This window comes from Lutra lutra, chromosome 15, assembly GCF_902655055.1.
Source record: "Lutra lutra chromosome 15, mLutLut1.2, whole genome shotgun sequence".
Taxonomy (NCBI): Eukaryota; Metazoa; Chordata; class Mammalia; order Carnivora; family Mustelidae; genus Lutra; species Lutra lutra.
The window spans coordinates 27,951,673-27,978,640 of NC_062292.1; the positions used below are offsets into that span (position 1 = coordinate 27,951,673).

The 26,968-nt window shown below is 37.3% G+C and overlaps 1 protein-coding gene across 6 annotated transcripts in view; it reads right to left on the minus strand.

Annotated features, from left to right (window-relative positions):
• The window catches only part of RABGAP1L (RAB GTPase activating protein 1 like), a 763,170-nt gene that overhangs the window by 589,125 nt on the left and 147,077 nt on the right, over nt 1-26,968 (minus strand). For all 6 annotated transcript variants that reach the window (XM_047704248.1, XM_047704249.1, XM_047704250.1 and 3 more), the window contains exon 11: nt 13,977-14,118. In XM_047704248.1, coding sequence (XP_047560204.1) covers nt 13,977-14,118 — 142 coding nt within the window. The remainder of the gene's footprint in view (nt 1-13,976; nt 14,119-26,968) is intronic.

The following is a 26,968-nucleotide window of genomic DNA, read 5'->3' on the forward strand; positions in this document are numbered from 1 at the left end:
CCAAACTATGGAAAGAACCTAGATATCCATCAACAGACGAATGGATAAAGAAGATGTGGTATATATACACAATGGAATCTATGCAGCCATCAAAAGAAATGAAATCTTGCCATTTGCGACGACGTGGATGGAACTAGAGGGTATCATGCTTATCGAAATAAGTCAATCGGAGAAAGACAACTATCATATGATCTCCCTGATATGAGGGAGAGAAGATGCAACATGGGGGGTTAAGGGGGTAGAAGAAGAGTAAATGAAACAAGATGGAATTGGGAGGGAGACAAACCATAGTGACTCTTAATCTCACAAAACAAACTGAGAGTTGATGGGGGGAGGGGGGTTGGGAGAGGGGGGTGGGGTTATGGACATTGGGGAGGATATGTGCTATGGTGAGTGCTGTGAAATGTGTAAACCTGGCGATTCACAGACCTGTACCACTGGGGATAAAAATATATTATATGTTTAAAAATAAATAAATAAATAAAATTTTAAAAATATATATATATAAAAACCACTCTTAGCTCAGAAGCCATTACAACAAAACCAGACTATGGCTAGTTTGGCCACAGTGTGCCAAACCTAGGACCCTTGCAGAAAAACCATTTCTATTTGCTTCAAACCATTAAAGATGATTTTTTTTCAAATGCCCAATACATTTTTCAAAAAAAAAATCCATTTTACGAAAAGTGAGGATATACTTACTATAAATATAAAAGACTAATCTATATACTGTATGATTTAAATTAATAGAAATCAGCCCCATACATAGTAAATATGTTAGAATTAGATTTCAATCTGCCAAATTCAAGAATCTTAACACTTAAAAACAAAATACTAGATTCCAGTTAAGGACAAGACCATAAGCTTCCCAGACACAAAAATACTGCTGCAGGAAATGATTACAATGTACTCTCTGTTAAACTGAAATATTAATTACTTTTTTTAAGATTTTATTTATTTATTTGACAGAGATACAGAGAGATCACAAGTAGGCAGAGAGGCAGGCAGAGAGAAAGGGGGAAGCAGGCTCCCTGCCGAGCAGAGAGCCCCATGCGGGGCTCGATCCCAGGACCCTGGGATCATGACCCAAGCCGAAGGCAGAGAGAGGCTTAACCCACTGAGCCACCCAGGCGCCCCTATTAATTACTTTCTAAAATGGCATCATTTTTCTTTTTTGGTAGAAGACATGCAAGCTAGAAATTTGAGAATGTAAGTTATTCTCTATTGAATTCTAGATTTTCATTCTTTAGAGGCGCTATATTTTAAAACATAAAAATTACCATATGACTGAGGTGGAATTAAGATTAGATTGAACAGGGGCGCCTGGGTGGCTCAGTGGGTTAAGCCTCTGCCTTCGGCTCGGGTCGTGATCTCGGGGTCCTGGGATCGAGCCCCGCATCAGGCTCTCTGCTCGGCAGTGAGCCTGCTTCCTCCTCTCTCTGCCTGCCTCTCTGCCTACTTGTGATCTCTCTCTGTCAAATAAATAAATAAAATCTTTAAAAAAAAAAAAGATTAGATTGAACAGACTGTAATCATGAATTAAACACCACAATTTTGTATAGTTTAGGTTTTTATTTTTTTTTTTAAAGATTTTATTTATTTATTTGTCAGAAAGAGAGAGAGAGAGAACACAGGCAGAGTGGCAGGCAGAGGCAGAGGGAGAAGCAGGCTCCCCACAGAACAAGGAGCCCGATGTGGGACTCGATCCCAGGACGCTGGGATCATGACCTGAGCCGAAGGCAGCTGCTTAACCAACTGAGCCACCCAGGCGTCCCTAGTTTAGGTTTTTAAATAAAATACAAGTCACAGGGGAAGAAATCACTACTAAGTGCTTAAGTTCAGATGATATGGGACCAAATCATACTCAAGCACCCAGTGGTTAGACTGCAGTTGCTTTTTTGAAACACCACTGGTTATCTGCACAGGAAAACATCAAGAGCCCAAATGACAGTCTTAATTAATCTCACAACACTTAAAATCTAAGGCACACATGTGGCACTTGATTACATTTGGGGCAAATGCAATACACGCTGTGATGTTTCATTGTATTACTTAATTCCTGCAATGATTTAAAATGTTCATTCCCACATAAAACATAAGGAAGTTTAGCTTTAAGGTAAGTCCTTCCAAGGAACTAATCGCAGTGCTAAAAGTATGTATGCACACACAAAAATTCTGAAATGAATGAAATTAATATACCAATACGCTTTCTTCCAGGGCAAGCTAACCCAGCGCTGAGCCTCTGAATATGGCAATTAAAGACAGCTATGACTCATCGCCTTTTCCTATCAATTTTTTCCCTCAAATCAGTCATTTCCTATTTCCAGGATCAGCACCCTTGCTCAGGCTTTATCTCCTCAAATTAGAGATATAATCACAGGTTCTTCATTGTTCCTAACTGAACTTTATATAGCTTACTGCCCACTTAATCTTCCTAACTCAAATCTCTGCTCATGCATGCCCTCACTCAAAATCCCTCAATGACTCTCCATGGCTTCATACAGCTGAAGTCCACACTGTTCAGTGTTTTCAGTGTGGCCCTCCAAGGTCTGGTCCCCATCTGGCTCTCCAACCTCACACTCCCTGTCTCATAGGCACACTGCAGATTCTGCATGCCTCTATACTTCCTGTTTTCACAGATGTCAAAATGCTACGCTTCCTACTCTTCCAAATCCCTCTAACTCATTCAAATTTTCACTGACTTAATCCCTTGAAAGTGAAGTAAAGCTACCATTTACTGGTGACCCACTGTGTTGAAATCTCTGATAGGCCCAGCAGAGGACAGGTACAAGTATGAATAAAGACCCAAGCTTGTCAGACGGAATTTACAGTCACGTAAGGAAGAGAAGACATATATAACTGTGATTTAACAGAATATCATAAATGTTATTAAAGATAGATAAGCATAATTACAGTGGACTTCTATATTCAAGGCACAACAGATCACTTCTGACTGGGGATAAGTGACAAAGAAATGGCATTTAAACTGATAGCCAGCTGAACCCTGGCTTCAACAGGCAGAGATGCTAAGGTTTTCACAAGTAATGGAAATGGCTTGAGAAAAGACACTGGAAATCTGTACCAATAAATGCTCGTATTATTCATTTGGCAATTCATCATGTACCCTTTGGAAGAGCTGTTTAGATCATCTTTTTGTTTAGCCAACACTGCATATATTTATATACTAGCGCCTAGTCCAATAGGACAAATGAGATATAAACTTATAAAATGAGGGAAGTAATAGTACCTATGTTGCATCGTTACAGTGACAAGTGAAATAACATGTATGTGAAAGTGGCTGTTACTGAACTGGTGCTTCAAAAACAACAGGTTTGCTTTATTTTTGGTACATACCCTCTCTGTGATAAGCAGTTCTAAGACTGCTCCAAAGACTCCTGACTCCTGGGGTACACACCCTGCAAAATCCCTACCCTTGAGTATAGGTAGAAGGTGTAAATATGATGGCTGTGACTAGGTTGTGTCATAAGGCAAAGGGGAAGGGATTCTGCAGACATAAGGTTCCCAACCAGTCTGACTTTTAATTAATCAAAGTGAGACTAGCAAGGTGGGCCTAACCTAATCAGGCAAATGCTTCAAAGAGGGCTTGGGCCTTCCCTTACAGTAGATTCTCCTGTTGTTGGCTCTGAAGAAGCAAGCCACGAGGAGCCCTACCGCTGCAAGAAAATTAATTCAGCCAACAATCACTTGAGCTTTGAAGAGAACCGCAAGCCTCAGCCTCACATTTCAGTTTCCTAACTAAAACTCTGGACTGCAGCCTTGTGAGGCCCTGGGTGGGCAAAGCCATGCCCAGACTCTTGATCCATGGAAAATGTGAGATAATAATAAATGTGTATTGTTTTAAGACGCTAAATGTTTTGGTAACTTGTTATGGAGCGACTAAAAACTAATACACTCTTTCCCTCCACTTTCTCTTAAATACCTTCCCTTATCAAATATATTTTTAATCACTTTGTTGAAACAGATAATTTAAAATGCAAGAATAAAACAATATTATAAAATCTTTTTCTCCATCCCTCCCTCTCCTCCTCTTTCTCTCTCTCACAGACACACAAATTTTATAAATAAAGTATCTGACTTTTTATAAATTTTGTAAACTTATAATTTATAATTTAATTATAATATAATTTAACTAATCAATTTAATTATAATATAATTATTTATCGTTATAATTTATAATTTATAAAATAAAGTTTATAAAAATATAAAATTTATAAATTTTATTTTATAAATAAAATACCTGACACAGTATCTAATATGCCAAGATTGTTTTATTGGAACATATTTTGCTCATCTACAAGATGGATATAGTAATAGTGCAGATCTGTGAGGGAAGATGTGAGGGTTAAATTAATTAATATAAGCAGGTTATTTAAATCCTTGCGACTGGACGTGTGGTGTGGAATCTGGTAGGACATTTTTTTAGAAATGCAGATCAGGCCCCATCCCAGTTGTAAGAAACAAGACCTGACTTCAACAAGATCTCCAGGCAAGGTATGTGCACATTTAAAGTTTGAGCAGCACTTCTGCAGCTGGTGCTTGCCACACGTAAGTGCTATATGATCGTTACACTTTCCTAAAAAACTAACTTCTTTTCTACATCCCCTATCTTCTTCTCATTTGAATATTAAAAAGTTTCATCTGCAAACTGGTTTCTGTCATAAAAGCTCTTTGTCATCGCCTTTTCTCTAATCAGACTATGAATTAAGAAATTAGGAGAAAATAAGCCTCTGATTGAGTTTGAGATTATTTTGCTCTTAAGTTATAATGAGTTAGGAGCTGTGTTAGACAGCTAACAGTCACTTAAATCATGGGGAAATTTTTTTAAAATAGCATTTTAATCAATCCCAATATAAAAACTGTAGATTATACTAGACATAAAAAGTACAACCAGGAGAGAAGCTTACCTAATATTACTGTGACTCTGGTCTTCTACAATTACTTGGGCATGTGTCTTAAAGGAAATCACACTGTATTTGTCATCTTTTGCCTTCACATAGTTTACTATCCATGTTACAAGTAACTAAATATAAGTTTCAGGGTAACAAACAGAAAGCCAGTTTGAAATACAGATGAAGCAAAATAAGGGCATTTCAAGTTTCAAAAGCAGGAGCAATTCAGAATATCCAGGAGCGCCTAAAGGTGATAAGGTAATTTTCAAATAATCCCCATGATGTTGCATTGACGGACTTACCTTTCTGCTAAGATTCCTTTGCATTCAAATTAACACCCTTAAACCACTTCATTTTTTAAACAACATTTGAAAAAATGCAAAGATATCCTAATTCATTTTACTTTAGATCTTTCACAGGAAATTAAGAGCAGTTTTAGTCCTTTTAAATCTGTATCCCTTTTTAGTTAAATTACAGGTTAAGGTAAGACAATTTAGAGTGACTTGAACTTCCACTTTTGCTCTGACAGGCAAATTGCTGAAAATAATTAAATAAAAGAATATTCCAAATCCCCCCAGCAGGAAAACATTCCTATGCCACCTCCAGCTCTAACTTTTGATGTCTGTGTTGACAGAAATGTCAATTACAGAACTAATAATAAAGTATATTGAAAATGTATGAAATGCCCGATCTATTAAGAAAAAAAAGTACTATTCTTACTCTGTGATTTTTGTACCTTTTTAAATATAGGTGATGGCTAACAGAATTTCAAAAGATGAGGTGACACCTGAAAAATCATTACAAACAAAAGCAAGAAATTTTTAGAAAAACAGAAATCTGATGACTTGTTCTTCTTTAGACCATATACATAAGGAAGAGAAACTGAAAATTTTTTTGTTTTTCATATTTTCAAATGCAATATTCAATCATTTTGAGGCATTATAAAAGGAGAAACATTCATTTATTATATCTATTATATTGCATCTATATGTTTACTTTTTTAATTATTTGTTCATTCATTTATTATTATCCCTCCTATTTCCTGAGCAGGCAAGATCTCAATGAGAAGGTGGCAGCTGAAGAAAAATTAGAATGAGAGGAGGGAGGGAACCATGCAGCAACCTAAGAACAAGAGTCCCAACCAGCGGCCACAGCGAGCGCTCCAGCCCTAGGCAAGCATACACCTGGTGTGTCTGAAGAATAGCAAAAGGACAAGTGTGGCATGTGAGGGAGGCAGTGTCAGGGAATAAGGTCAGAAAGGTAAAAATCGAGAGCAAGACTGCATTCAGCCTTGTCGATCTCGGTAAAAAGAACGTTTGGCTGAGTGAAATGAGAAGCCAACGGAAGACTTTAAGGGGAGAAGAAAAGTAATCTTACAAATTTCTAAAGAATATGTATGGCTGGTGCGTGTGAACACAGGCTAGGGTGGTAGGGCCAAGGGTGAAAGGCGAGAAACCAGTTAGGGACAATGGCAATAATCCAGCACAAGCAATGAATGATCCAGTCAGAGAAAGGTCAGATTCTGGATTCTGAGATTTGGAGCCTAGGAGCTGCCACCTGCTGACAAGGGAAGACTAAAGGCTTGATCCTGGGAGAACCAGTCTTCAGCTATTTACTCCACTTGGAACATAGCTGCTCTCCACTGAATAGAGAAGAAAAGCAAAACCATTTTGGAGATGGAACTCTGTAAACAGGAAGCAAACCATTTTGGAGACAGAACTCTGGAAACAGGACTCAGTCATACACATGCAAGGCCTCAGGTCCAGCATGGATATGTGACTAGTTAGGGCTCTCTCTGGTCTCTCCTGAGTGTGTGCATAGCCTCACACCCAGACGCAGTCTTCTGGACCACCAATGACATGTACAATCTTATGAAGGCCCACCTATTCCTTAAATCTTGTTCAAATTCTGGCCAACCTATGGCTTTCCCCAACCAGAATTATGATCTCATGCTATTAACAACATTGGCCTTCTCATCTTTTTGCCGCAGAAATCACTACTGTTTCCAACAACATTCCAGAAATACAGGTTTATATGTTTGCTCCAAATCAAGTAAACCCCTTCCAGCAGCTAAGGCAAAGCTACTGATTTTCCTTCTTTCCTCTTTTTTTTTTTCTTCTTTCCTCTTCTGTTGATGTACAGTTGACACACAATATTACATTAGTCTCAGGGGTACAAGACAGTGACGACAACTTTATATGCTACGCTGTGCTCCCCACAAGCGCAGCTACCGTCTGTCACCACACACTGCTATCACTGGACCACTGACTATATTCCCTGTGCTATATGTAACTTTCATCCCCATGACTTATTTATTCCACAACTGGAAGCTGATATCTCCCACTTCCCTTCACCCATTTTGCCCATCTCCCAGACTCCCTCCCCTCTGGCCACCCAAATTCGTTCACTATATTTATGGCTCTGTTTTGGCAAAAGCTCCTAGTTTTCACAGCTTGCCCCACCCTTGTAAAACTGTCATGACAATAAGCCAGTGGTGGGAATGAGCAGAAGGGGGCAGCCTCAGGGACTAAAATACAGACTGTTCTTTTCTGAGTTCAGTAGTTTTTCCTGAATAGATGTTTCTCCATTTTTTATAATTTGTCACTTTCCCAAGTCCTGAACTGGCTGTTTTTTGACAATTTTATCGACTTTTATCATTGCTTTTTTTTTTTTTTAGATTTTATTTATTTATTTGACAGAGAGAGATCACAAGCAGGCAGAGAGGCAGGCAGAGAGAGAGGAGGAAGCAGGCTCCCTGCTGAGCAGAGAGCCTGATGCGGGGCTCGATCCCAGGACCCTGAGATCATGACCTGAGCCGAAGGTAGCGGCTTAACCCACTGAGCCACCCAGGCGCCCATCATTGCTTTTTGATAAGTGGATTCGCTAAGCTCCTTACTCAGCCCTTGTGCGCTGAATACTTTTTAAATGTAAATTTGCCTGAGCAACCTACTAAAATAAAGTCATAGAAAATATTTTGAAACATCTCTAAGTATAGAAACTGCCAGTACACTAAAATTACTATTTTCTGTTGACTGTTAACATGCCTTCCTGTTGTAGAGCTTATCCCGGTGGACTTAAATGGGAAAAGCCTCCAAGCAGAGGAAACGGCACTTGCAGAGACAGAAGCATGTCGGGAGCCTGGACTGCTACACGTTCAGTGCCTAACTCCTCCCTGTTTAAGCTCTCCCTTTCCAGCTACAGATGAGCTCAAATTTCTTAGCCCTCTCTTGGCCTAATTAACCCAATGTTTTTAATCCAATCTCTTTCCTCTTCTCATCAACTTTCTTGAAAGTTTAAGAACTGTTCTCCTTCTCCAAATCTACTATAATAAGGCTTTATTTCCCAACGTCAGTAAAATCACCATCATGGAGACTTCTAAAATTTACCAAATCCAATTAAGAGTTTTTGAGCCTTTCATATTGAACCTCCCTGTTCCATGTGGCAATGCTACACATCACCCCCACCTTACAAATCTCCACTCCTCAGTCTGTTACTACTACTTAGTCTGTTATTCGTCCTCTCAAAATGTTCTGATCATTTTTCTGCAAATCCACTAGCTGGGCTTTCTCTTCCTACATCTACCCCTCAAGTGTCAGTGATTACTTAAATTCTACTTTTAACCTGCACCTCCCACATTTTCTCCCAAGGAAATTTTAGCCATTCTCATTACCTCTTTCTAATGTCTCTCCAACCTTTATCTCTAGCTATTAAACTTCTCTCACAATTAAAGACTATTTCTAATAACTGAAAAATAGTCCCACTTTAATGTCCAGTAAGTTCAAACTCATCAGTATCTGAAACAGAATAAATCTTACCCTTACCCTGAAATCCATTCTTCCTCCTCTTGTCTCATTTGTTCAACCAAAATCATCCAGCCACCTACACTAGAAACCTAGATGTGACCTTTTATTCTTTTTCTTCCCTTCCCTTCTGCTGCTCATGACATACAATTAATTTACAAACCTCTTGATTTTACCTCCAGAATATTCTCAAATGTATCTCTTCTGCCTCTGTTCCTCACATTTTGAAGTAGCCATTTTGTGTCAAAAGAAATCTATCAAAATGGTTACAACAAAAATGAAGCTTGATCTCGTTTTTTTATGGCTAATATCCCACCATATATACATACTACCTCTTCGTTATCTATTCATCTATCAATGGGCACTTGGGGCTGCTTCCATACCTTAGGTTTTGTAAATAATGCTGCAATAAACATAGGGGTGCATTTATCAATTCAAATTAGTGCTTTTAGTTTTCTTTCGGCAAATACCCCATAATGGAATTACTGTATTATATGGTAGTTCTATTTTTAATTTTGTGAGGAACCTCCACACTGTTTTCCACAGTGGCTGCACAAGTTTGCATTCCCACCAACAGCGCACAAGCATTCCCTTTTCTCCACATCCTCTCCAACACTTGTTATTTCTCGTGTGTTTGATTCTAGCCATTCGCATGAGTGTAAGGCAGTACCTCACTGTGGTTTTTATTTACATTTCCCTGAGGACTTGCAACAACCTGATGGACCTAGAGGGCATAAATGCTAAGTGAAATAAGTCAAACAGAAAAAGATATATACCATATGATTTCATTTATATGTGGAATCTAAAAAACAAATGAACAAAGAAAAAAGAGGCAAAGAAAAAAAGACTCTTAAATAGAGAGAACAGGGACACCTGGGTGGCTCAGTCAGTCAAGCCTATGACTTCGGCTCAGGTGATGATTTCAGCAACCTGGGATTAAACCCCACTCGGGGTCTACCCTCAGCAGGGAGTCAGCCTCTCCCTTTGCCTCTGCCTCTCCCTCTGTTCATGTTCTCTCTCTCTCACTCTCTCTCTCTCAAATAAATAAGTAAAATCTTTTAAAAAGAGAGAGGACAGGAACGCCTGGGTGGCTCAGTGGGTTAAAGCCTCTGCCTTCAGCTCAGGTCATGATCCCAGGGTCCCAGGATCGAGTCCCACATCGGGCTCTCTGCTCAGCAAGGAGCCTGCTTTCCCATCTCTCTGTCTCTGCCTGCCTCTCTGCCTCCTTGTGATCTCTCTCTGTCAAATAAATAAATAAAATCTTAAAATAAATTTAAAAAAAAAGAGAGAGGACAAACTGGTAGTTGTCAGAGGGGAGAAGATGGGAAGATGGGTAAAAGAGAGAAAGGGGATTAAAAGGTACAAAATTCCAGTTACGAAATAAGTAAGTCATGAAGATGAAAAGTAGGGCATATGGAATATAGTCAATAAGATGGCAATAATGTTGTTTGGTGGCAGATGGTGACTACACTTATCATGCTGTACAATGGAAATTTATAGAATTGTTGAATCATTACATTGCACACCCAACACTAATATAACATTGTATGTTAATTATACTTCAATAAAAGTAAAAATAAAGCTTGTGCCTAATTCAATAAGATTTAAAAAATGGCCTTGCCAATGCTCAGCTACATGATCTTAAGATCCTGGCAGTGACTGTTTCTGAATATTTTGCTAATTAGTAACAAGCTAAACCTGGGATCATTTGGTTTGCCATTTACTTCTCAATGTATCCATTTTCTAGTAATGTTGCTTTCCATAAGTAAGCAGCTCTTCCCTTCAAGTGCATCTGCACAACTTTCAAATCTTCTCACCCCTGAAGTAATTACCACTAAACCAAAACATACCCTTCTAAGCCTTGAATAACATCAAGTAATACGTCAGACAAAACTCATGGAAAATAAATTAAAGGTGGACTTGTCTGTCTGAAAGACTTCTGTTGAAGAGAATATTTTGGCTTCCAATTTTTAAAGAAGGATGTTTGCTTCTGGCCAACATAATTGAAATATTCTATATCTAGAGGTCTTTCTTATTTTATTTTATTTTTTTATTAGAGGTCTTTTTTAATGCACTAGTTGATCTGTATGCTGAAATCACTCTCCAAAAGTGCTTTCACATAACAAATGCTGTTTGGACGATAGAGTCTCATGTTATATTTTCATATTATGTTACATTATAGTCTTTCATCCAAGGCATATGATATTAGATCTAGAATAGGATCTGAAATATGTAAGATCTAAAATATCTTGTCTATAATATTAAAAATACTACCTTTTAAGCAATTGAGAGTGGAGTTACAATTCATGGTTTAAAGAAGAATACCTTGATTTTGTAGGTCAGGAAAATTCACTGGCTTTCGAGTGAGACTAACATAGGTTTGGATTCTGTATATTATTTTTTTCAAAGATTTATTTGTTTTTCAGGGGAAATACTTTGTTTATTCATTTGTTTGTTTATTTCTCAAGCAGGGGAAGCAGAAGGCAGAGGGAGAGGCAGGCTCCCCGCTGAGCAAGGAGCCCAATGCAGGACACAGTGCAGAGGCTTAACCAACTAATTCACCCAGGCGTCCCAGATTCTGTGTATTATTATTAGCCCTCTGACCCCAAATGATTTACCTAAAACTTTTTAGTCTATTTCTTCATATGTTATATAAAGATGATAATACTTATTTCTCAGGGCTAATGTGAGTAACATATAAAACTAGATTTATTAAATATCTAATACATTATATGCCACAAATGAGATACCTAATCCATGTTAGTTAACCTTCTTTTAAGTTAGTGGATAGAAGTAAGGAATTTTTATTTACTAAATTATATAATGTATTATATAATGTATAATATAATCTATTCCTATTGAGTAGCACCTGTCATTCTATTATTTTTGTTCTCTCCCAATTCTAGTTCCATGTATTTTTCATTTCTAAGACTGGCATTTTTGTAAAACATTACCTGAAATGTTGTGTTCAAATTACTTTCTGGTACATACTTGAAACACCTGCTTTTTCTTCCTGTGCATACAGCTCAATTACATTCCCAAACCAGTGCTATGGTTCTTGTTTACCAGAAAAGAATGTGTTTCTAGGTCTGGCCTAAAATTCTCCTGCATGTGATCTCTGATCCTTTCCTCTTTGTGTTGGCTGGGAAGGAGAGGACCACAGCAGTGTTCCTGGGAGTCTTGTATAGAATATAGTGGAGTCACGCAATGGAAGGGCTGAACTCTGTAATCAAGAGAATACTATGAAAGTGATATTGCATGACTCCAAAGCTAGGACATAAAAGGCACTGCAGATTCTACCTTGGTCTCCTGGATTGCTATCTGAAGGAAGTTAGCCATTATCTCACAATGACACCCAAGCAGCCCCTGTGGGGAGGCCCATGTGAGAGAAAGAAAAGTTGCTTGCCAACCACCAGCATCATTTTGTTAATTATGTGAATGGGACCCTTTCAGCCCCACCTAGGGAAGTCTTTAGATGATTATGTCCCCAGACAACACCTGACAATTCATAAGAAACTCTTAACCAGAACTGCCCACAAAAACCATTCCCTAATTCCTGACCTTCAGAAGCCATAAGATATAAAAACAGGTTTGGAGTTTTAAGTCTAAAAACAAACAAAACAAAACAAAAAACAAAAACAACAAAAAACCTCTAAGCTCTACTTCCAACTAAACATAAAAATTTAAGTGGATCACAGACAAATCATTAAGGAAAAAACCTGACAAATTAGACTTCATAAAACTTAAACTTTCACTCTCCAAAAGACATTGTTCAAGAAATGAAAATGCAAACTATAGAGTGGGACAAAATATTTGCAAAATATATCAATAAAGGACTTTTACATATTCGTATATACACAGAGAGATGAAATATGAAAATTCAAACAGAAAACAACCCAATTTAAAAATGGGCAACAGATCTGAATGGACTGTTGACCAAAAAGATAGACAAATGGCAAATACCATATGAAAAACTGAACAACATGGTAAGTCATTAGGGAAATTCAAATTAGTGTCACAAGATACCACTATACACCCACTAGAACAGCTACTGTCAATTTAAAAATTGACAGTTGCCAAATGTGGTAAATGATATGGAGCAAGTAACTCATATGTTGCTGAGAAAGATGGAAAATGGTACAATTTGAAAAATAGCTTATATTTTTTATAAAAAAGTTATTCATAAAAAATAAATTTTTAGGGTCGCCTGGGTGACTCAGTGGGTTAAAGCCTCTACCTTCGGCTCAGGTCATGATCCCAGGGTCCTGGGATCCAGCCCCACATCAAGCCCCACATCGGGCTCCCTGCTCAGCAGGGAGCCTCCTTCCCCTCCTCTCTCTCTTCCTGCCTCTCTGCCTACTTGTGATCTCTGTCTGTCAAATAAATAAATAAAATCTTTAAAAATAAACAAATAAATAAATAAAATCTTTCTAAATAAATAGGTAAGTAAATTAAATAAAATGGATACATTCCATTGTATGTAAATTATACCTTCACAAAGTTTTTTTTTAAATTACACACTTAGAACAATGTCTAGCATGTAATAAACACTCAATAAATACAAGCCAAAAAATAACCAGTATCTGTATGGCAAAACAAATAAAGGAATGGTTTCACAGAGAGAAAGAATTCTAAAATCATTTTTTCAAAGATGATATAAACTCAGAAATTTTTAATAAACCCTATCCTATAAGCAGATCATTTAAGGGCTTAAGTAAAGATCTGCCAGTTAGTTCTAGTTCCTATAAAAAGAAAACTAAGCACAGAGCCAAATGAAGTGTGACCCTTGTGAGGCCAGTAAGCATCTCTCAGTAGCATCCACGTAGTAAACAGAGCACACACCATGCTATTTCAAAAAACTGAGTGGTAAAATGATAAAGCAACAACAAAAAACAAGTCAAAACTAAATAACATCAAGTGAGTAGTGGGATGTGACCTATCACTGAAATTCTAAAGACATGTGAGAAAAGTTGAAACTTCTCATTAAACACTTCAAAAATATTTGAAATAAAACAGAAAGCAAAACAGCAAATTTAAACAGATGCATAAATGGCACTGGGAACTATGCAACCAAGGAAGCAATGGACCAAAATCTCTTCTGCATCTAGCAGAATCTAGAGCAGCAGAGGCGGGGAGACTAGGAATCATCATCATTCTCCTCCCGCACCCCTCACACTCACACAAGCACACGCACACACACACACAGCGCTGAGGGTTATAAGTACAGCAGCTATGTAAAGAAAGAGAACTGAGTGTCACTTCTTACCCTCTTCTGCTTCATCCTCCTGCGGTGACATTGGACCCCCTCCACTAGTGGGAGTGACTGGTTCCTCCTTCTCAGACTGTCGTTGTAGACTTACTACCTCATATATTGCATCTCCAGCATTGGTGTGCCCTTTTCCCTCAGACTGAGAAAGACATAAACATGTGATCCAATATTAGAAATGTGAAGGAAATGCTAAAAGATAGTATTTCAAGGTTCATTAAAAACAGCTGAAATTAAGAGTAGCATGTCATGTTTGATCTCCTGTATGTCTTAAGAAAAATTTTAAAGTGTGTTGTTCTCTGCATGATATTCTAAATGCATTATTCTTCTTGTATTATATTAACCAATAAAACCTACTAAACATTGTGGGAAAAATTTTCTTTTTATCAAAAAAACTTGAACCACCATATTTTCTAGGGTAGATATAGAAGTAATGCTAGATTTCCAGGACTGACTATACCTTGCATTGAGATAAAAAGATAGCAGCTACATCCATTAAGTAACTCATGGAAGTAGACAGTTCTTACTTTAATAATAAATAATATAATTAATAATAATAAATAAATGGTTTACATTCTATGGCCCTTTCCTAAGGAGGAAAAATTAAGGCAACCATCAATTAAACCAGCACAGCCTACAAAGCCCTAGATAACCTGGCCTCTGCCTCTCTTTCCAGTCTCAATTCACACCCACAGCATGTTACTATATTCCAACCACTCTGGCCTTGTTTCAGTTCCAAGAACCTTTAAATTCTTTTCCAACTCAAGACCCTGGGAGATCCTTTTCTCCCTGCCAATAGAGCCTTTCTAACTCCCATCACTCTTAGTATATGTGCTGCCGAAGCAAGCACACTCCCATCACTCTTAGATCTTTATTGCTAATGTCACTCATACAAACTATCTTTTTTAAATTAACATATTAATTAACATATTAACGTATTAACTTTTTAAATTAACATAACAATGTATTATTTGTTTCAGGGGTACAGGTCTCCTACAAACTATCCAAACTAAGTTCCTCGTGTTTCTGATACTTTTCATTCCCTGTCCTTCCCCTTCACGGCACTACCACAATGTAATTACACATTTGATATTATATTTATTTGTTTAATGACAGTCTTACCACAAGACAGAGGCATCATAACAGCAAGGACTTTGTTGATTTTTCAATCAGAAATAATATAGTATCTGACACATAGTAGGTAGTCAACAAATATCAGTAGAATGAATGGCTAGACTAATACTACAGCAGATGAACTTTGGAATCAAACTGACATGGATCTGAATTCAAATTTTACTACTAATAATATGTGAAGTCTTGGACAAATTACTTAATTTTGCTGAGTCACAGTATCTATATCAACTCTGGACATTTATCAAAGTATCTGAAACAAATTTTTAATAATAATAACACTTGTTATTATCATCATTATTTCAATGTTTATAGCACACTGGGCTCTAAAAAACACAAAACAAGAATAATATAGGCATATATGGAGATAAAATTATCTCTAATATCTACCTGTACTATATATAATCCATTTAAATTATAAAAATATAGCTACTAGGGGCGCCTGGGTGGCTCAGTGGGTTAAAGCCTCTGCCTCTGGCTCAGGTCATGATCCCCGGGTCTTGGGATCGAGCCCCGCATTGGGCTCTCTGCTCAGCAGGGAGCCTGCTTCCTCCTCTCTCTCCCTGCCTGCTTCTCTGCCTGCTTGTGATCTCTGTCTGTCAAATAAATAAATAAAATCTTTAAAAAATATATATATATAGCTACTAATTATTCACTGTTTTCAAGAATTAATTCTGAATCCCAAATCAAATCTCAGGTGTATCTTCAAATCAATTAGCAAATAATAAAAGTTAAAAATTGTCCATTAAAAGAGAGAAGACAGCCATGAAAAGTTATCAGGTTTAAACCAACCAAATTTTAATTGTATTTCTACTCTACTCAAGACACAGAGACCTCAATCCCTACAGCAACCACTAAAATTATCATAAGGCAATAGAGTAAAAATGAAATATTAAATGTTCAAATAATTCAAAAGTTGGAAGGAAATGAGAAAGAAACAAAAACAGAAAACAATAAAATGACAGACCTAAATTCAAACATGTAAATAATTATATTAAACATAAATGACCAAAACATACCAATTAAAAGACAAAAACTGTCAGATTATATTAAAAACAAGACACAACTACATTGTCTAAAAAACAAAAACTTTAAATAATATAAGTAAGTTACAGTAAAATGAGGGAAGAAGCTATACCAAGAAAACACTAATCAAAAGAAAACTGAAGAGACTATACACTAATATAGTCTAAAGAGACTTATATCAATATAAGACAAAGTAGACTACCACACAAGAAAAAAACCACCAGGAACAAAGAAGGTCACTGAACAATGTTAAAAGAATCAAGTCAATAAGAACACAAAAGTAAATATATATAAATTTACCTAGCAACTAAACAGTATAAAAACCTGAAGGAAACTAAAGGAGATGGACAAACCTACATTTATAATTGGAGATTTCACATTCCTCTCAGAATAATCACTAACAAAGTATACAAAAATACATTGAGGTTATAGAAGAATTGAACACCAATTACAGGATCTAGTATTTATAGATCACTACACAACACAAAGGCAGATTACACACCCTATTCAAATGCACATGGAACTTTCTCCAAGACAAACTATTTCCTGGGTTATAACACGATCTTTAAGTTTTAAAAATTGAATTGTAAAAAATAAGTTTAGTAAGCATAATACAATGAAACTAGAATCAATAAGAGAAATACATCTGGAAAATCTCCAAATACTGAAAAATAAAGCAACACAATTCCAAATAATCCATGGATCAAGATGAAAGAGAAATGTTCAATTACAAAATACTCTGAACTCAGCAAAAATGAAAATAAAACAAATCAAAATTAGTAATACATCTACACAGTAGAGATTTAGAGCTATAAGTGCTTATATTACAAAAGAAACACCCCCAAATCAGTAATCTAACTTTCTACTTAAAAAACAAGGAAAAGGAATGCAAAATAACACAAAGCAAGCAGAAAGAAGCACAAATTAAAAAACCCTTAAGGTAGTTCTTTTTTTTTAAGATTTTATTTATTTATTTGAGAGAGTGAGAGAGAAAGAGAGAGAGCGTGAGTGCACAAGTATGGGGGAAGGGTAGAGGAAGAGGGAGAAGCAGATTCCCTGCTGAGCAGGGAGCCTGACTTGGGGCTCAATCCCAGCATCCTGGGATCATGACCTCAGCCAAAGGCATATGCTCAATCAGCTGAGCCACCCAGGCACCCCCAAAATGTAGTTCTTAGCAAAGATCAATAAAATGATAAATCTCTAGCTAAACTGACCAACCAAAAAAGAAAGAAGGTACAAATTACTCATAATAGGAAAAAAGTGTATAACCCTTGTACAGACCCCATGATGTCAAAAGGAATAATGCAAACAGCTCTATGCATATTAATTAGAAGCTTAGATAAAACGGACCAATGCTCTGAAAGCTAAAGAATGCCCATACTTACCCAAGAAGAAATACATGACCTGTATTAAAGAAATTGAATCTGTAAGTTAAAAAACCTTCCTGAAATGAAAACTTCAGGCCCATGTAGTTTCAACGACAAATTCTACTCAATATTTAAAGAAATAACACCAATGCCCCAATATCCCTCATAAAAACAGATAAAAATCCTCAATCAAATATGAGCAAATAAAATCCAGCAACATACCTTATAGGTATAGATATATATCAAAACCAGTGAAGTTTATCTGGGAAATGCAACAATAGTTCAACATTGAAAAAAATCAACATAATTCAACATATCCACAGACTAAACAAGAAAAACCACATCATCAACAGATACAGAAAGGCATTTGAGAAAATTCAGCATTCATTCATTCATGTTAAAGACTTTCAATAAACTAGGAATACAAGGGAGTTTTCTTAACCTGATAAACAGTATCCATAAACCTACAACTAACATCACACTTAATGGTAAAAAATTAAATGCTTTTCTCCTAAGACTGAGAACAGAGCAAAGACATAGACACTTCCTACTCCCACTCAATATCATACAGAAGTCCTAACTAGTGCAATAAAGCAAGAAAAAGAAAGAAAAGGCACTCATATTGGAAAGGAAGAAGTAAAACAGTTCTTATTTACAAACAATGTAAATCCTTGTCAGGAGTCAATGAACTTTTTCTATAAAAAGCTAGATGGGAAATATCTTAAGCTATGCAAGCCATATGGTCTCAATCATAACTACTCAACTTTGTTGTTGTGGATAAGTGTACAACACTGGTAAAATATTTCATCTGCACTTAGTTTACTATGGAAGCAAATTTTTCTCTATTACTATAAATCTCATGTAGACCTAAACATTATATTGACCAATTTAGTTTCAAAATGAGATTTTTTTTATAAAAAACACTTTTTATTTCTAATATTCACTTATTTTTAGGTAACTAAAAATCAATCTGTGTGTAAAACAAAAATTGTCTGGTTCATGTTAGAATTAACTAGAGCACTTTGAAACATGTAAATACATGAAAGGTGCCCCATAAATGTGGTTGAGTAAACGTCACGAAGATTCTTCACACTTATACAAATAAACTCTAGTTGTTTAAAATGGTATACTATCATCAAATACAAAGAACGATGATCCTCATATCTCTATTCAGAATCTTTAGGATGGGGTCCGGGAATCTGGGTTTTTTAAAGAGCCAAAAGTGATTCTGATGAAAGTTAAATTGTGAACCACTGCCTATAAGAACTCTTGTTTTAATAAAAATGTCTATGTTTTCAAAAATCACAAATCATGTAACAATCAGATGGTCTCACTAAGCTGCAAATACATATAATAACATGGGAAAAATACATTTGCAAACAGCTTCTATTTAACTTCACAAAAGTGAAGGTAAAGAAAGCTGATCCTACACAGAACTGTTAAATTAGGAAAACATTTGCCTTCCACAGCTTTTTATTTTCCCACAATCATATAAGGACCCCCCCAACCTTGTTAATTTTCATCTTTCTGTAATTAGAAGTTATTCCTATTCAGTTACTCTTACTTTTCTCCAGTTTTATTGAGCTGTAACTGCAATACGACACTGTGTAAGTTTAAGATGTACAATATAATAATTTGATACTTCATATATATTGTGAAATAATTTCTACAATGTTTAGTTACTATCCATCACCTCACATAGGTGATTCTTGGTTATACTAACTGATTATACCTTGACTTAAATAGGCTTAAATCAACATGTATCTTCAAAATGTAATTTTCCTTTTGTGCTTTTAAACTGAATTAAAAGAAAAAAAAAAATCAGAGGCCCATAATGGTGTCACTTAGACCAAGTCTCCAAACCCATACTTAATACATAATCTAACTGCGGTTTCACAATCCCCAGAAATGTAGCCCTAACTGGTTAGTCAGAAAATTTTCAATCCATAACAGAGTCTGCCACCTGGTCCTCTCTACCCCACAAAGAAAGATAGGGTAATCTGCATGATAAGACACGTGCTTCCCCCCTAGACAGCGGCCTCGGCCTGGCCTCGAGTGAACAACCCTTTTCTCTTACTAATACCTTTCTTGCCCCCATCATCCTATAAAAATCTTCCACTTCAAGTAACTCTTTGGAGCATCCTATTTGTTAGATGGGGTGCTGCCCAATTCATGAGTTGTTTAACAAAGCAAGTTAGATCTTCAAATTTGCTTGCTTGAATTTTATTATTTAACACATTTGGTGGCAGTGGTAGGACCTGAAGCAAACTTCTTACAACATTCAGGCAAAATGAGAAACAATGCAAACCCTTTGAGTTCCTTGTCTTTGTCATTTCAGAGGCCTGTAGGTATGCACCTCTCAGTGTGAGAGATGCCTTTTTGTCTGCACTCAAGCTCCTGATCTGAGTGGCTTTCCTTTACGGGTAGGTCAGCTTGAGCTGGCAGATTTGCCCAGAGCCCAACCCGAGCTGAGCTGGCAGTTCCGCCGAGAGCCCAGTCCAGATGGCAATTTCGCCCAAAGTCCAACTGAGCTGGTGGAACGGTCTGCCCAGAACCATGCCCTCAATCCTTTGGACCACAATACCCAGGGCAGAAAACCTCATCAAGGTTCTGCAGAATTGTCTGTTGGGTGCAGAGGGCCTTCTTGTGGCCAAGACACAGCACTGCTAATATTTTAAGGCACATGTTTGTTTGTCTTGTTTTGTGTAAATAAAGGCTACTGCTAGCAGGGATCTTAAAAGGCAGAAAGCCACAAAAACTGGTGGGGTACAGGTCAAGCATTTAACAAATGAGCACATACCACCTCAAGAAGACTCCTGTGGTTGATCAGCTAGTCACAGAAGGGTTAGATTAACACCAGGTCACCTGACAACCTCCAGAAAACTCCTGTGCAGCAAGAAATACAGTAAAACACACTCAATCCCAACCCCACAACATACTCTTTTTAGGTATTAGTTGTGCTCTGAAAAACCCAAAGACTTACTAGCTAATGGGATCTTTACATTCTAAAGAATCAAGCATACCTGCTTATTTTATGTCTAAGAACTATAGTCCTAGAAGTTGTTAAGTATCTAGCAAGATGAAAAAAAAATCTATTAAAAATAATCCAGAATTTACAGTGGCCATTATGGGGAATGCTCAAATTAGACAAGCTTGCTCATTTAAAAAGTATGGCTGAAAGCAGGGGTTCCCAAATTAAACAGAATGGGAGGCTTATTTTATGGATATTAAGGAGCTTCCAAAAGGCTTCAAGATTCCAAATTAGTTTCATTGAAAGATTCATTACAAAAGGCTGATAAGGAAGCCTGGGTGGCTCAACTGGTTAAGCAACTGCCTTCGGCTCAGGTCAAGATCCTGGAGTCCCGGATGGAGTCCCACATCGGGTGCCCTGCTCAGTGGGGAGTCTGCTTCTCCCTCTCACTCTCTCTCTCTCTCTCTCTGCTTTCTATCTCTGTCTCTCAAATAAATAAATAAAATCTTTAAAAAAAATTACCTCCTGAGTCTAGTCAAGAGGGGAAAATAACAATTCACATTATCCCATCATTTTCAAAGCCAGACCATTGGTTATTAATAATTTCAGGGTGCCAGGGGGTGCCAGGGTGGCTCAGTCGGTTAAGTGTCTCCCTTCAGCTTGGGTCATGATTCCTGCTCATCAGGGAAGCTTGCTTCTCCCTCTCCCACTCCATCTGCTTGTGTTCCCCTCTCCAGCTATGTCGGTCTCTGCCAGATAAACAAACTAAAAATCATTTTAAAAATAAATAAATAATAATTTCACTCTTAGGAATAACTATTTCTTTCTTGCCCATCTCACTTTGTAAAGGCCTATTCAGTCAGAGCGGCCCCACCTCAGTTGAACAGCCATTTTGTTGTTTATGCAGTGAAACTTAAATTGACCCTGTCCCCCCCACCCCTACCAGGGAACTTATTTAAAAGCAAGTCCCAGGTAACAGAGCCCAGATACAAGGGTGGGTCAGGTCAGGTAGAGATAATAGCCGGAATACAGGGATGAGTCGGTCAGGTGGAGACGTCCAATCAGTAAAGCTCGCATACTGTCTCCCTAGCTACCTAGGAGTGTGGGCCCCGCCTTTCTGGGGCCAATTCTCACCAAGGTGATAGGCTAGTGCAAATGTCTACTATGGGGGAATTGTAGTTCAATTGGCCACCCGTGTGTGACCTGGCATGACTGTGCAGCTTTCTCTGTGTGTTGCAATCTCATTGGCCACCTGTGTGTGGCCAGGCCCAACCGCATGGCCCTTGCTCTATAAAAGTTAGTCTGTGAGGAGGGAGGGGTCGTCCTTTCCGTAAGGGGAGGCCCTGACCGGTCTGTTTGACAGTCAGTTTGATTCTTGATGCTTGGCACGAAATAAAGCTTTGCTTGACCTTCGCTTTGTATCAGTCTCGCTCCTTTCACCGCGGACCCAACAGTGGGGACCCAACAACTTTATATCTCAATAACACAGCTTGGACTTCTTGCCTGCCTGCAGGTGGTTGTTTCTTTGGCTATTTTGGGGAACGACTATCTTTTGTAAAAACAGTATCTTTTATGTCCTATTTGAGGATTTCTCTTGTATCCATGAGGTTAATACTTCCAGAAATCTTTTTTGTTTGTCCCAGCCAAAACCTGAAAGATATTTTTAAAAGATTTACTAACTACAATCAGAAATTTGGACAAACTGGAAAGCTGATATCTAGGGCTGGTAGGAATTTTTTTAGGCCTTCTCCCATAAGCTAAATGTACCCAAGGGAGAAAAGGCATTCTCATGAATAGATGGGTCTGTTAGTCCTGTGATATCATTTAGGCAGCAATGAAATTCAGTGAGAAATTAGAACAGCTGTGCTTAATTTACAAAACTAGCCTTTAGCGGACTAGAGGTGCAGTTCCAAAAACAATTCAAAGACCATCAATCCTTTTCATCAATCCCAAAACTTACCCTATTTATCTCAAAAGGCTTATAAATATTGTAAAAATTCTGACCTTAAAGAAATAAAAGTCTTCTAGAAAATGGTTACATTTTTTTCCCCTGTGCATTTAAAATGAAAATGTTTGATGTCCTACCCAGTTTTCTCTGAGAACTCTTTATCTAGCCAATTTCTTTAAAATGCAAATTGCAGGGAGGTAATCCTTACCAAGTAAAAATAAGAAGGAAAGGCCATTTAAAACTTGACTTGCCAAGGACAAAAATAAATCTTAAGTAGCTTCTCCACAAATATTAAAAGAAAGCTTTAGCCATCTATACCAATAACCTTAACCATCTACCAGAGAACCTCAAATCCAAATTTTATAACTAAAAGTTTATACTTAATGTCATCAAGCCCTCTTGCTCCACCATAGGCCCAAACAGTTAAAACCAGAAACAGACAAGACTACTCAACAACTCAAGCTCTAACCAAAACCCACTGTATTTATTTCTTACTACACTTTCAGGTGGCACTGACAAAAAACATTTTGCAATGACTGGAACATTCCTACCACAAGAACAGAAAAGCCCTGATAGCAACCAAATGTCTAGAAGACCACACCCCACATGTCCCCTTGCCTGCCCAGGATCTTGAGCTGAATACATACAGACCCCCACCCATGATCACACACTCTCTGCCTGCACTTTTGCCATGCACCCCCCCCCCATCCTCTTCCTATGAACTTCTAGGTGTCCGTCTTGTCAGTGGAGAGGTTGGTTATTAAGGCTTAAGCCTTCCATCCCCCTAGCTTCTGGAACCCAAAATAAATTTCTCCCTTTCTCTTTTCCAAACACTTGTCGCTTGAGTTACTGGCTTCTCTTGTGACAAGTTTAGGTTTGTTCAGCAACAGTGTTAGCAAATCCAGCCAGGTGCTATCCTACTGATTTGCCCAGCCTCCATGGAATTCTCTGGGACAACTGGCTGAGGGAGAATGCCAGAACTCATCAGTTCATGCAGTGGACAATGTAGTGAGCTAAGGGCTGACCCATTCCCTTCCTGAGTCAGCTGCTGTGACAGATCTTTAGGTAACACTTATTTCATGGTAGTAATTTTAAAACAGAAGCTAATAAAGTCAGCATCTATCTGCATATTCACGTATGTCTATGTATGTGTTCTGTGTTTCTATCTCTGGTAGGAATTAATTTGTAAAACAGCTCTATTTAGTTGGCTCGAAGGCAAGCACTTATAAGAACTGATTATTCTAAAATGCAAGAAGATAGAAACTAACCCAAATGCTTTCCAAGTTCATATAATCTGGAAAAATACTTAATGTAAAAGCTAGTTTGAAAAAGGGGACAGAAAATTTGAAGAAATAATAGCTAAAAACTTCCCAAGGAACCAGAAATCCAGATCCAGGAGGCACCAAAAGCCCCAAACAAAAGAAACCCAAAGCTGTAAAAAAAAAAAAAAGAAAGAAAGAAAGGATGAATACCCAAGTTTTGTAGCAACATGGACGGGACTGGAAGAGATTATGCTGAGTGAAATAAGTCAAGCAGAGAGAGTCAATTATCATATGGTTTCACTTATTTGTGGAGCATAACAAATAGCATGGAGGACAAGGGGAGATGGAGAGGAGAAGGGAGTTGAGGGAAATTGGAAGGGGAGGTGAACCATGAGAGACTATGGACTCTGAAAAACGATCTGAGAATTTTGAAGGGGTGGGGGGTGGGAGGTTGGGGGCACCAGGTGGTGGGTATTGTAGAGGGCACAGATTGCATGGAGCACTGGGTGTGGTGCAAAAATAATGAATACTGTTATGCTGAAAAAAATAAAAAAATTAAAAAAAAAAAAAAAGAAACCCAAGAAGATCACACCAATAAACATCGTAATTAAAAAGGCAAAAATAAAGATAAAGAGAGATTTTTAGGGGCACCTGGATGGCTCAGTCAGCTGAGCATTCAGCTCATGATTTCAGCTCAGGTCATGATCTCATAGGTCCTCAGGCTCCGTGCTCAGTGGGGAGTCTGCTTGAGATTTTCTCCCTCCTTCTCCTTCTGTCCCTCCCCCCTCACTCGCACACATGCTCTCTCTCTTTAAAATAAGTAAATTTGAAAAGAAAAAAATTAAATTCTTTCTCCTGTTTAACTTAGTTAGTGAAGCTTCCCTCTACTTGCTAGATGGAATGCAGCCTGACTCATGAATCATTTAATAAAGCCAATTACATCTTCAAATCTAATGGCCTGAATTTTGTTTTTTAACAACAGACAGGCTAAAATATATTCTGCACTCAATTTCTGTTCAATTACAAATATAGATTTATAAAAAAATATATTTAAAATAGATTTATAAATCTATAAATATAAATATAATAAATAAATATAAATAAAATAAATCTACTTTATAAAATATAAATCTATTTATAAAAGATTTTAAAAATATAGATTTATAAATAGAATACAGATTTATAAAAAAATCTTAAAAAAAAAACTCACATATTTCCTCAAAGGGACTTTTTTTAAGCACCACATTGTGTCATTACACTACTGCGGTCCCTCCCTTTGCTAAACCCCACAGCATTCTATATATTATTTTCATTCAGTATTTATCATATTCTCCTTTGTAAAATGGTGATTTTTATACATTTGTATACATTTCCTTATTAATAGAAGGTGACACAGAGAGCCTTTGGGAATAAGGATTAGATTTTAACTACCTTATCCTCACTGTGAATACTACCACAGAGATCATAAGTTAACTTTGAATTAATGATAGCAGTCATGGAATTATTTGTGGTAAAATCCTTTTATGTAGCTCACTAATTCAAATGTCACAGAACTTTAGGGAAGGAAAAAAGCTCAGTAATTGTATTAATCTACAGTCTTATTTTATAACTAGAAAACCAAGGCTTACAGAGATAAAAGGACATCTAATAGGATTTTTAAAAATTACCTATTGAAAAAAAAATTAAAAAATTTTTAAAAATTACCTATTGAGAACAAGCCTCAGCTGACATATTTATTCATATACAAATTCAAAACACTTTTTTATGTATTAAATTCAAAATACAGGATACACACTACATATCTATACAGAAGTAAGTGATTCCTGGGTGCCTGGGTGGCTCAGCAGGTTAAGCTGCTGCCTTCGGCTCAGGTCATGATCCGGGGTCCTGGGATCGAGTCCCACATCGGGCTCCTTCCTCAGCGGGGAGCCTGCTTCTCTCTCTGCCTCTCCCTGCCACTCTGCCTGCTTGTGCTCTCTCTCTCTCTGACAAATAAATAAATAAAATCTTTAAAAAAAAAAAAAAAAAGAAGTAAGTGATTCCTTCCAATCAGATGTAAAATTCAGTATGTCCTTTTAGGCCAGATGCTCCAATAACTAAATATTACTTAATTTTTTATTATTATTAGAATATTTTAAATCTTTATAATAAGCAACATTTTTTCAGAAAATCTGTTTATCATGGTAATCAGATATGTTAATATAACTTAAATTATTTAAACCTTGCTAATTCTACAACATATGCTTCCTATCTCAAGAAATGCCAATCTGCATTAAAATATGGTATGCTGGCCTCAAAATGTTCTGGATTTCCTAAACTAATCTAATGTAAATAACATTTCTTTTTTTCTTTTTTTTTTTTTAAGATTTAAGATTTTTTTAAGATTTAAGATTTTATTTATTTATTTGACAGAGAGAGAGAGATCACAAGTAGGTAGCGAGGCAGACGGAGAGAGGGGGGAAGCAGGCTCCCTGCTGAGCAGAGAGCCCGATGTGGGGCTCAATCCCAGGACACTGAGATCATGACCTGAGCTGAAGGCAGAGGCTTAACCCACTGAGCCACCCAGGTGCCCCGTAAATAACAATTCTTAAGATTATCTTTAAAATGAGTATTATATAAGCATTTCTTTCATCATAACATTGTTTTTTATCTATAATTGCCTCAAACTGTTCTTCCTAGTTTATCACACACATCCCCCAAATAAGCAAGAATTCAAGAACCAGGGGCGCCTGGGTGGCTCAGTGGGTTAAGCCGCTGCCTTAGGCTCTGGTCATGATCTCAGGATCCTGGGATCGAGCCCCGCATCGGGCTCTCTGCTCAGCAAGGAGCCTGCTTCCTCCTCTCTCTCTGCCTGCCTCTCTGCCTGCTTGTGATCTCTGTCAAATAAATGAATAAAAAAAAAATCTTTAAAAAAAAAAAAAGAAAGAATTCAAGAACCACCTCCTATGCGTTTTCACTGTGCTGACTCAACTGACCTCTGGCGAACTGAATTCTGTTTTATAATAACTTCATCTAATCATCAAATCTGCTCCTATTTTTTTTTCTGACACTCCCCCTCCTTGTAGATGTCTAATTATGAAATAAAAGATCACTGAGTTCACTGAAGTAAATGTTGCATTTTTCCAAGCTCTTAATTCCATATGCTTTCCTTTTTTTATACCTAGAATAACTCTGCTGTTACCAATTTTTACTACATTTTGGCACCAGCACAAAGTAGAAAACATTTTTGTGAAGAGCAACATAACTAAGAATGTTACATGGCATTATTGGAAACAAAAGCAGTTGTC